The sequence below is a fragment of the Salvelinus alpinus genome, chromosome 4, assembly GCF_045679555.1.
Source record: "Salvelinus alpinus chromosome 4, SLU_Salpinus.1, whole genome shotgun sequence".
Classification (NCBI taxonomy): Eukaryota; Metazoa; Chordata; class Actinopteri; order Salmoniformes; family Salmonidae; genus Salvelinus; species Salvelinus alpinus.
The window spans coordinates 43138657-43150258 of NC_092089.1; the positions used below are offsets into that span (position 1 = coordinate 43138657).

General features: G+C 41.9%; 1 protein-coding gene across 8 annotated transcripts; it reads right to left on the reverse strand.

Moving 5' to 3' along the window:
- Positions 1 to 204: 204 nt before the first annotated feature.
- Positions 205 to 9934, reverse strand: LOC139573603 (DNA-directed RNA polymerase III subunit RPC7-like). 8 transcript variants are annotated; one of them, XM_071397241.1, is made up of 8 exons: positions 9015 to 9934; positions 3684 to 3845; positions 3256 to 3385; positions 2848 to 2916; positions 2343 to 2399; positions 1692 to 1780; positions 1339 to 1455; positions 205 to 902 (listed from the first exon to the last, which is right to left on the reverse strand). In XM_071397241.1, the coding sequence occupies exons 2-8, from the start codon at positions 3807 to 3809 to the stop codon at positions 816 to 818; spliced, it is 675 nt and encodes a 224-aa protein (XP_071253342.1). In that variant the 5' UTR covers positions 3810 to 3845; positions 9015 to 9934; the 3' UTR covers positions 205 to 815. The 8 variants fall into 8 exon arrangements, with proteins under 8 accessions (XP_071253342.1, XP_071253343.1, XP_071253340.1 ...); XM_071397242.1 differs by having other exon boundaries at positions 9107 to 9919; XM_071397239.1 differs by having other exon boundaries at positions 1683 to 1780; positions 9559 to 9910.
- Positions 9935 to 11602: the final 1668 nt, after the last annotated feature.

An 11602-nucleotide genomic window follows, 5' to 3' on the forward strand; every position in this document is an offset into this window, starting at 1 on the left:
TGAAGGTCAGAAAATATCAGTTGTTATGTAAATATGTGTATTGACCAAGCATGGTGTATTGCTGATAACTTTGTGTGCTGCTTCAACATTCAGCATTACGCCACCTATTGGTGTGAAATAAGTATTATCACGCGACATCTGGTGAACTAGTACAGCTTCTAGTAGGAAAACAGTTTGTGTAGCATAGAAAATAAAACTGCCTGGTTTACAAATTAGCTGCCATTTATTCTTTCAGAATTTCAAGTTAAGTAAAATCCTCTTTCATAACAAACTTAACAGAGAACATTGTGATATTACATGGATATAAAAATTTTACAAAACATAACTTTTTAGAACTACATATAAACTACATGAAACAACAGCATAACATTAAAATTGGTGTATTAAACACCTTCATTTTATATCTTTAAAGTTCTTTAACATTTCTAAAATTGGATAAAAACCCTATAAGAAATGATACTATAATTGGTGTTAGGAGAAAAGATGTCAGCTTAAGAAGATTGACATACTTCTCTCTCCATAACACCACCACACTTAAGAGCCATTTAAAACTAGTGCAGGTTTGAACTGTGCAACCTGCTTCTCAATTTGAGATTCTTTTTTAAGTCAGGAACTGACTGAAGCCTGGGTTATTTTGAAGATTCATGTGTCAAATTAAGATAATTTCAGGCCATGTATACAAGATGGACCAAAAAACAACAGCACATTCTTTCAGCTTTGGAGTCTCTCTCAGTTCTGGAGTGTCACATATATTTTCCCAGGACTCTTGGGTCCTAGGCATGCTCAATGCTCTGTTGTTGTTGTTTTTCAAAGTATCAGTAAATGGCCTCATCCATGTTGTCATCACTGTCCCCTCCGAACTCCTCTCCATTGTCAAAGTAGGACATGATATAGTCTGTCTCCTGTGGGAACACAATCAGAGTGGGAAAAAATGCTACGTATAAGCTCATTCCAACCTTGTGAACTGTGTTTGCAACCCTCACTTTCTGTTAAATCATGCATTGGTGTCAATGGAAAATGTATGGGGGAAATTGTCTCTAGTAAGGATTCAAGTCAAAGTGATATTATCTCACTGAGGTTGTGTGGGGCATGAGACCAGATGAAAAAAGTAAGAAAGAGCTTGGATGTGTAGCAGTTTTGCATCCGTCCCTCTCCTTTCCCTAACCTGGGACCATCTGAAAGAAATGACAACTGCCACCCAGGAAGCATCGTTACCTGTCACTGCGGAGCAATGGAAACAATTACTTCAGGTCTCAGAGTGGGTGACGTCACCGATTGAACGCTACTAGCGCACACCGCTTACTAGCTAGCCATTTAACATTGGCTACAGATGCTTACCTCTTCAAACTCTTCTTCATCATACTCCTCCTCCCCATCTTGCTGCTCTTCCTCCTGCTTCTTCTTCTCCCCTTCCTCTTCATCTGAGGTCACTTCCTCCTCTTTTTTCTCCAATGTCTGAAATATGACACAAATGAATACAAAAGAAACTAAAAGAAAAATAACATTGATAGTAAAATAATACACCACCAGGCTTACATTAAGTTTGAGGTTTAACAGCAAGAAACATTTCCCTTATCTAGTGTGCTGAGATTGAGTTGTGTTACATGCCTATAGATGTGGTAAAGAGGTCAATAGAATACAGACTATGGAGTTAATGTCTGATGTACTGGCTGAGTACCTACTATTCCCACCTCTAGTTTATGGATGATCTCCTCTTTGTCCACCCGGGTCTTTTTGCTGGGTTTGGGGTCCACTGGTGTATCCACACTAAGAGAGGTGTCTGTAACAGACGAAAAGGGACAAAAGCCAATCATTAGTGAAAACCAACTCCCTCTATCTATTCCCCCTCCTCTCCTTTCATTTAAAAGGCCATTCAACCAAAAGCTATATTTATCTCATAATAGAAAATGGCAGATCATTTATGTATAAGTCAGGCAGTATTGTCATTGTCAGTAACCAGCAGTGACTTTATCTTATCCTTCTGTTCAAAGCAGAAGGGCAAATTGATGCATCCATGTCTCTAGGGAGACACAAGCAGTCAGACACAATATTCTTCTGAAGACACCTCTCTCTTCAGCACTCCGCCCAGGAAATAGGAAGGAAAAAAATCATGTGGGCGCAATATGCTCTGAAAGAGACAGGTCTTTCGCCAGCAACGTACATGTCATCAAGTCCTGCAGGAAGCAAACTAAACAGAACTGCAAAATGAATGGATTTTTTTTTATTGCAATAGCCTTCTGTGATCACATGGTGGGTGGGCTTTCATAGTGAATCTGTATCACTCACAAAAATGTCCAGTTAATCAATGTGAGGTATAAAACAACACTGTATCATCCACTTACTCTCTTTTAAGGGCTTCTTGACACGGATTCGAAGCTCTTTTGGTAGCCTTTTCCAGTCTGACGTTAAAAAACAAAAATCAATCAGCAGACACAGGTGCTACAATAATGTTTTTACACAGCAATGACCTTGTCAAAATGATGGAATGTTGGTTCACATCCGGTAAAGCTGAGGGACTAAAACCTCAAATTGTTTTCCCAATCAGCCTCTATTCAGCAGACCCTAATTGTGAGCGACAGCTCAATTTCTCCCATTTGAAACGCTTTGGGTCACCTGACAGTTTCAATCAGGACCGTTCACACTCCATTGTGGCTGACATCTCTGGGGCGGCGTAGCGAGTGATTTCATACTGCTTCAGGATTAGATCATTGATTCTATTAATCCCTGTTTAACAGTGTTATGCTGGTAATCAGATCGTACAATGCACTCCTTCTAATACATGTTCCATAGTTTCTATCTCCTTTCAGTTACATTTTTTGAACTGGAGGTATGATGCAGCTGACTCACCTGGATTCCACTCAAGGGTGTTGTCTGACGGCTCACTGTTCTGATATTTATCAGAATACCGCTCCACATCTGGAAGTCAGACAAGAAGCTCATTCATTTCTTAAACATGGTACAAGAACAAACATGTATTTGAAAAGAAAGCCTCTGTGTATTATCATGTCTACCTCGTTTGCTGCTCCCAAATGTTCTTATCGAAGCATAATTGCTTGATTGCATAATTGAAAAATATTTCCACCCCTGATTTAGGTAAAGTCAGCCAAACTATAACCATTTTAATAAAATAACACCATTGGGAGCTGCTGACAGTGACAAGACATTGACTGTCTAATTTCTGCTACGTTTGGATGTCTGTAATTACTCTTTTCATCGCTAACACACAGAGATGGTGTCTTCCCAGGCTTTAAGTACCTTTCTTGGAGACGGCTGGGCGGACATAAAATGGTAGGGTCTTCATGTTTCCTCTGAACTCCTGCTTCAGTGCCAACATGTACTCTGCTTCCTCTCCCATCACCAAGGGGACAGGCTTGTGTTCCATGGGCTACATGTGCACAAAAAACATAACACATATTAGGCTAGTCCTTAAAACGACAACAAAAGGCTCAATGCAAGCTTTCCCAAAATAGCATGCTCTTATTTGCTCCCAACCAAACACATATCTTACGGTCTCAATACATTTAAACAAAAAAAGTCAGCCCTGGATGTTGCTTAGACAAATAGAAAAATCAGGAGAAAAGACTGAGAACAGCCTCTAAATAAAGCCAATATTTGACAACAATGAGGTGCATCCAAAATGAAAAATGACAGCTACAGGGTCAGTCACATCACCCCTTACTCACAGGGAACAGAGGTGTAGGCTGGAGAATTGAAGGGGGCAGGTTCTCCCCTTTCCCAATCCCGACTGCCTCGATACTGAAGCTCATGTACCCCTTGCCGCGACCTCTGCCGCGGCCCAGGCCAGCCATGGAGCGAGCACACAGCGGGGGGGTTCACAGGTAAATCTGTCAAGGGAGGAAGAATGCAATGGGCACTAAAAGAGTACTGAGTAATAGCACTTCTATTTTCCCAAACTATCTGTGTAAAGCTACAGTTGAAGTCGGAAGTTTACATACACTTAGGTTGTATATCATTAAAACTCCTTTTCAACCACTCCACAATTTCTTGTTAACAAACTATAGTTCTGGCAAGTCGGTTAAGACATCTACTTTTCCAACAATTGTTTACAGACAGATTATTTCACTTTGAATTCACTGCATCACAATTCCAGTGGGTCAGAAGATTACATACACTAAGTTGACTGTGCCTTTAAACAGCTTGGAAAATTCCAGAAAATGATGTCATGGCTTTAGAAGCTTCTGATAGACTAATTGACATAATTTGAGTCAATTGGAGGTGTACCTGTGGATGTATTTCAAGGCCTACCTTCAAACTCAGTGCCTCTTTGCTTGACATCATGGGAAAATCAAAAGAAATCAGCTAAAACCAGCCCAAAAAATTATACACCACAAGTCTGGTTCATCCTTGGGTGCAATTTCCAAACGCCTGAAGGTACCACGTTCATCTGTACAAACAATAGTACGCAAGCATTAACACAATGGGACCATGCAGCCGTCGTACCGCTCAGGAAGGAGATGCGTTTTGTCTCCTAGAAATGAACGTACTTTGGTGCGAAAAGTGCAAATCGATCCCAGAACAACAGCAAAGGACCTTGTGAAGATGCTGGAGGAAATAGGTACAAAAGTATCTATATCCACAGTAAAACGAGTCCTATATAGACATAACCTGAAAGGTCGCTCAGCAAAGAAGAAGCCACTGCTCCAAAACACCCATAAAAAAGCCAGACTACAGTTTGCAACTGCACATGGGGACAAAGATTGTACTTTTTGGAGAAATGTCCTCTGGTCTGATGAAACAAAAATAGAACTGTTTGGCCATAATGACCATCGTTATGTTTGGAGGAAAAAGGGGGATGCTTGTAAGCCGAAGAACGCCATCCCAACCGTGAAGCACGGGAGTGGCAGCATCATGTTGTGGGGTGCTTTGCTGCAGCAGGGACTGGTGCACTTCACAAAATAGATGGCATCATGAGGGGGGGGAAATTCTGTGGATATATTGAAGCAACATCTCAAGACATCAGTCAGGAAGTTAAAGCTTGGTCGCAAATGCGTCTTCCAAATGGACAATGACCCCAAGCATACTTTGGAAGTATGCTTGGACAACAAAGTCAAGGTATCGGAGTGGCCATCAAACAGCCCTGACCTCAATACCATAGGAAATGTGTGGGCAGAACTGAAAAAGCATGTCGACCAAGGAGGCCTACAAACCTGACTCAGTTACACCAGCTCTGTCAGGAGGAATGGGTCAAAATTCACCCAACTTATTGTGGGAAGCTTCTGGAAGGCTATCCAAAATGTTTTTCCCAAGTTAAACAATTTAAAGGCAGAGCTACCAAATACTAATTGAGTGTATGTAAACTTCTGACCCACTGGGAATGTGATGAAAGAAATAAAAGCTGAAATAAATCATTCTCTCTACTATTATTCTGATATTTCACATTCTTAAAATAAAGTGGTGATCCTAACTGACCTAAGACAAGGAAGTTTTACTAGGATTAAACGTCAGAAATTGTGAAAAACTGAGTTTAAATGTATTTGGCTAAGGGGTATGTAAACTTCCAAATTCAACTGTATATAAGCTTATTTTTTATCCTGGCCAGTGCCTTGCAAAAGTATTCACCCTCCTTGGCATTTTTCCTATTTTGTTGTAAACTGTTAAAACGTCCTCTCACTGTCAACTGCGTTTATTTTCATCAAACTTAACGTGTAAATATTTGTATGAACATAAGATTCAACAACTGAGACATAAACTGAACACGTTCCACAGACATGTCACTAACAGAAATGGAATGATGTGTCCCTGAACAAAGGGGGGGGGGGGGGGGGGGGTTAAAATCAAAAGTAACAGCCAGTATCTAGTGTGGCCACCAGCTGCATTAAGTACTGCAGTGCATCTCCTCCTAATGGACTGCACCAGATTTGCCAGTTCTTGCTGTGAGATGTTACCCCACTCTACCACCAAGGCACCTGCAAGTTCCCGGACAATTCTTGGGGGAATGGCCCTCCGATCCAACAGGTCCCAGAAGTGCTCAATGGGATTGAGATCCGGGCTCTTTGCTGGCCATGGCAGAACACTGACATTCCTGTCTTGCAGGAAATCACGCACAGAACGAGCAGTATGGCTGGTGTCATGCTGGAGGGTCATGTCAGTATGAGCCTGCAGGAAGGGTACCACATGAGGGAGGGGGATGTCTTCCCTGTAACGCACAGCATTGAGATTGCCTGCAATGACAACAAGCTCAGTCCGATGATGCTGTGACACACCGCCCCAGACCATGACGGACCCTCCACCTCCAATCCAATCCTGTTCCAGAGTAAAGGCCTCGGTGTAACGCTCATTCCTTCGACGATAACCGCGAATCCGACCATCACCCCTGGTGAGACAAAACCGCGACTCGTTAGTGAAATTTTTTTGCCAGTCCTGTCTAGTCCAGCGACGGTGGGTTTGTGCTCATAGGCGACGTTGTTGCCAGTGATGTCTGGTGAGGACCTGCGTTACAACAGGCCTACAAGCCCTCAGTCCAGCCTCTCTCAGCCTATTGCGGACAGACTGAGCACTGATGGAGGGATTGTTTATTCCTGGTGTAACTCGGGCAGTCGTTGTTGCAATCCTGTACCTGTCCGCAGGTGTGATGTTTGGATGTACCGATCCTGTGCTGGTGTTGTTACACGTGGTCTGCCACTGCGAGGACGATCAGCTGTCCGTCCTGTCTCCCTGTAGCGCTGTCTTAGGGATCTCACAGTACAGACATTGCAATTTATTGCCCTGGCCACATCTGCAGTCCTCATGCTTCCTTGCAGCATGCCTAAGGCATGTTCACGCAGACGAGCAGGGACCCTGGGCATCTTTCTTTTGGTGTTTTTCAGAGTCAGTAGAAAGGCCTCTTTAGTGTCTTAAGTTTTCATAACTGTGACCTTAATTGCCTATCGTCTGTAAGCTGTTAGTGTCTTAACGACCGTTCCACCCCAAGCAAGGGACACAACCAAGCGGCACTATGAAGACCAAGGAGCTCTCCAAACAGGTCAGGGACAAAGTTGTGGAGAAGTACAGATCAAGGTTGGGTTATAAAAAAATATCTGAAACTTTGAACATCCCATGGAGCACCATTAAATCCATTATTAAAAAATGGAAAGAACATGGCACCACAACAAACCTGCCAAGAGAGGGCCGCCCACCAAAACTCACGGACCAGGCAAGGAGGGCGTTAATCAGAGGAAACAAAGAGACCAAAGATAACCCTGAAGGAACTGCAAAGCTCCACAGCGGAGATTGGAGTATCTGTCCATAGGACCACTTTAAGCCGTACACTCCACAGAGCTGGGCTTTACAGAAGAGTGGCCAGAAAAAATCCAATGCTTAAAGAAAAAAATTAGCAAACATGTTTGGTGTTCGCAAAAAGGCATGTGGGAGACTCCCCAAACATATGGAAGAAGGTACTCTGGTCAGATGAGACAAAAATTTTGCTTTTTGGATATCAAGGAAAGCGCTATGTCTGGCGCAAACCCAACACCTCTCATCACCATCCCCACAGTGAAGCATGGTGGTGGCAGCATCATGCTGTGGGGATGTTTTTCATTGGCAGGGACTGGGAAACTGGTCAGAATTAAAGGAATGATGGATGGCGCTAAATACAGGGAAATTCTTGAGGGAAACCTGTTTCAGTCTTCCAGAGATTTGAGACTGGGACAGAGGTTCACCTTCCAGCAGAACAATGATCCTAAGCATACTGCTAAAGCAACACTTGAGTGGTTTAAGGGGAAACATTTAAATGTCTTGGAATAGCCTAGTCAAAGCCCAGACCTCAATCCAATTGAGAATCTGTGGTATGACTTAAATATTGCTGTACACCAGCGGAACCCATCCAACTTGAAGGAACTGGAGCAGTTTTGCCTTGAAGAACATCAAATGATACAAACCCCCTAAAAATCCATTTTAATTCCAGGTTGTAAAGCAACAAAATAGGAAAAATGCCAAGGGGAGTGAATACTTTCGCAAGTCACTGTATGATCACCTATGATTGCTGTTCACTGTAATATGACAATAACTCTAACACTATTAGCTCTAGCTAACGAACAGTGAATAACAGAGCTCACATAGCCAGGGATAAATAAGAACAGGTATAGCTACAACACAACAAAAAGACAAAAACTTTGTGAAGGGGAAAATAAGAACAGGTATAGCTACAACACAACAAAAAGACAAAAACTTTGTGAAGGGGAGCAATGGCTAATGTGTAGGGAAAGAGGACACCTAGTCAGTTGCACAACTGAATGCATTCAACTGAAATCTGTCTTCCACATTTAACCCAACCCCTCTGAATCAGAGAGGTGTGAGGGGCATTAAAGGGGCAATCTGTGATTGCTACATCCATTTCAGACTGTAAAATTAGTGATATATACCCATTGATTCTTGAAGAATGTAATTTATAAACGCCTCCTGAGCTAAATTCAACTGTCATACCCCATCACAATCTAATCCAAATTATAAGCTTATTTACTCCATTGTTTGTAAACAATGTAACAGTAAACAACACTGTATAGACTAAAAACAAAAAACATGGTTAAAACTATAATTTTAGTCTCATGGATGGTCTGGGTACCAGTCTGGAACTCCAGCACTTTCTTTTCTTTGGCATGTGACATGGAGTAAAAGGAGTGGAATATAGCCAGATATGGATATAATGAGATGCTTGTCTCCACCCTAACAATAGGATTAGTTGTCCACAGAGTGGAACGGTGGGCTGTCAACTCTTTGGATTGGTGGATACATTTTGTTATTTTAATAATTTTAAAAATATATTCGATTAAGGGTGTTGACATCAACCACTAGTATTCGATGGAGCTTGAGATGCTATGCTAGCTTCATGAATATGCATAGACCTTCTCGAATTTCAACAGGGAAGTGTATCACACTTTTATCAGTACACTCATAACAACCTAAGCATTACAAAATGTATATTAGATTAAACAAGCCTCACGTATCAAAATAACAATTCATATTTATCTTGACTAAATTCAACACTATCATTTCGCCCCCATTCAAAAACTCCTCACCTGCTTAATAATTAAGGATACGCTTAAGTGGACAGATTTTGGTCAGAAATAGGGCTCTCTGGTAACCAGGCTACCATCCTCCAGCTGCGTACCAAATCAACGCCAGGTGTTGCAGGAAGGCCAAGAAGATCATCAGGGACCCCGTAGCCACGCCATGTTCTCCCCGCTTCGATCACTCAGACGCGATCAGTACAGGAGCATCATGGCAAGAACTGGATGACTGGCCAATAGTTTCTACCCTCAGACCATCAGGCTGCTGAATAGCCACCACTAGTCAGCTATCTATTGCTATTTCTATTACTATTGTTGTTTTTTATGACAATTTTCATTGTTTTATTTAACTTAGTCCTGCATGTTGGAGCTCAGAGCCTAAGATGTTCACAGTACCCTGCAATCACACCTGCAACCCTGTACATGTGACTATTAAACATCTCTCAATGGTGGGGTCCCTGCTTTGTTGTTTGAATCGCATATTGCCCCTTTAACAGCTACCAGCAAGTTACCTATCTAGTTGTGTGCGACTTGCTAACTTGTTCCATCTTACCTTCTAGTGATTTCAGTGATATTAACTTGCTTGCTCAGATAACTTGGTTGCACAGTATCTACGTGACAGCTGTAGCTAGTAAGAACTTGTTAGAAAACGACTAGCGTCTAACGTTACTACCTAGTTAGCTAGATAACGACGTTAGCTAGTGCTGTCAGATTTATCACGACAAAATATCGTTCACCAAGACAACCTGCTTACTAACTACCCATATCAACTTATTCACGACCTCCCACCTTCTCAGCCATAGCTAGCTACTAATCTTCAAATATAAAAAATATTAAAACATTATCAAGTTAACGTTAGCTAGTTTACAAATCAGCGGGCTACGTTATTGTTTACCAAACACTATGTTGTTTACATTTTGCGGAACTCTGGCAACTTGGGGTCGACTACCCTGCGCTACACTGCCCCCTGCTGTATTGGAGTTGAATACATTCCAGAACCTCGAAAAAGAGATGCAGTATCTCCCCAAAAATTATGGTCACATACTTTTGTTTGCCATCTGAGAGATCAATATGCCTGTACCATACATTCATTTCGATTAGCTGAATGTCATGGCTAAATGTCATGGCTGAGATGTTATCTAATGAGCATTAAGGTTTGAGCCACCAAGTAGGAACCTCCAAGGGGAGTGAGTGTGATACAACATAAAGTAGACAGATTTGTTCCCTGGTGTGGGAGCTGGGTTGGCATGCATTAGTTCAAAATACTTAATTTAGCTGACATTGTAAAGGTGGTTTGTCTTGGTCTGGATATTACCACATCCTGGTGATGTTTATTATTAATCGTTGTTCTTGTTTCTACAGTTGAAGTCGGAAGTGAACATACACCTTAGCCAAATACATTTAAACTCAGTTTTTCACAATTCCTGACATTTAATCCTAGTAAAAATTCCCTGTTTTAGGTCAGTTAGGATCACCACTTTATTTTAAGAATGTGAAATGTCAGAATAATAGTAGAGAGAATGATTTATTTCAGCTTTTATTTCTTTCATCACATTCCCAGTGGGTCAGAAGTTTATATACACTCAATTAGTATTTGGTAGCATTGCCTTGAAATTGTTTAACTTTGGTCAAACGTTTTGGGTAGCCTTCCACAAGCTTCCCACAATAAGTTGGGTGAATTTTGGACCATTCCTCCTGACAGAGCTGATGTAACTGAGTCAGGTTTGTAGGCCTCCTTGCTCGCACACGCTTTTTCAGTTCTGCCCACACATTTTCTATTGGATTGAGGTCAGGGCTTTGTGATGGCCACTCCAATACCTTGACTTTGTTGTCCTTAACCCATTTTGCCACAACTTTGGAAGTATGCTTGGGGTCATTGTCCGTTTGGAAGACCCATTTGCGACCAAGCTTTAACTTCCTGACTGATGTCTTGAGATGTTGCTTCAAAATATCCACATAATTTTCCTCCCTCATGATACCATCTATTTTGTGAAGTGCACAAGTCCCTCCTGCAGCAAAGCACCCCCACAACATGATGCTGCCACCCCCGTGCTTCACGGTTGGGATGGTGTTTTTCGGCTTGCAAGCCTACCCCTTTTTCCTCCAAACATAACGATGGTCTTGATGGCCATTTTTGTTTCATCAGACCAGAGGACATTTCTCCAAAAAGTACAATCTTTGTCCCCATGTGCAGTTGCAAACCGTAGTCTGGCTTTTTTGTAGCGGTTTTGGAGCAGTGGCTTCTTCCTTGCTGAGCGGCCTTTCAGGTTATGTCGATATAGGACTCGTTTTACTGTGGATATAAATACCTTTGTACCTATTTCTTCCAACATCTTCACAAGTTCCTTTGCTGTTGTTCTGGGATTGATTTAAACTTTTCGCACCAAAGTATGTTCATCTCTAGGAGACAGAACTCGTCTCCTTCCTGAGAGGTATGACAGATGCGTGGTCCCATGGTGTTTATACTTGTGTACTATTGTTTGTATAGATGAGCGTGGTACCTTCAGGCATTTGGAAATTGCTCCCAAGGATGAACCAGACTTGTGGAGGTCTGCAAATTTTTTTCTGAGGTCTTGGCTGATTTCTTTTGATTTTCC

What these genes read in the sequence shown, in the direction of transcription:
- LOC139573603 (XM_071397239.1), bottom strand. Translation starts at nt 3,809, where the DNA reads ATGGCTGGCCTGGGCCGCGGCAGAGGTCGCGGCAAGGGGTACATGAGC. An exon ending in CCCAGCCGTCTCCAAGAAAG is followed by an intron (nt 2,917 to 3,255) that starts GTACTTAAAGCC and finishes TCTGACTTCCAG; the next exon opens with ATGTGGAGCGGTATTCTGAT. An exon ending in ATAAACTAGAGGTGGGAATA is followed by an intron (nt 1,456 to 1,682) that starts GTAGGTACTCAG and finishes GTCATATTTCAG; the next exon opens with ACATTGGAGAAAAAAGAGGA.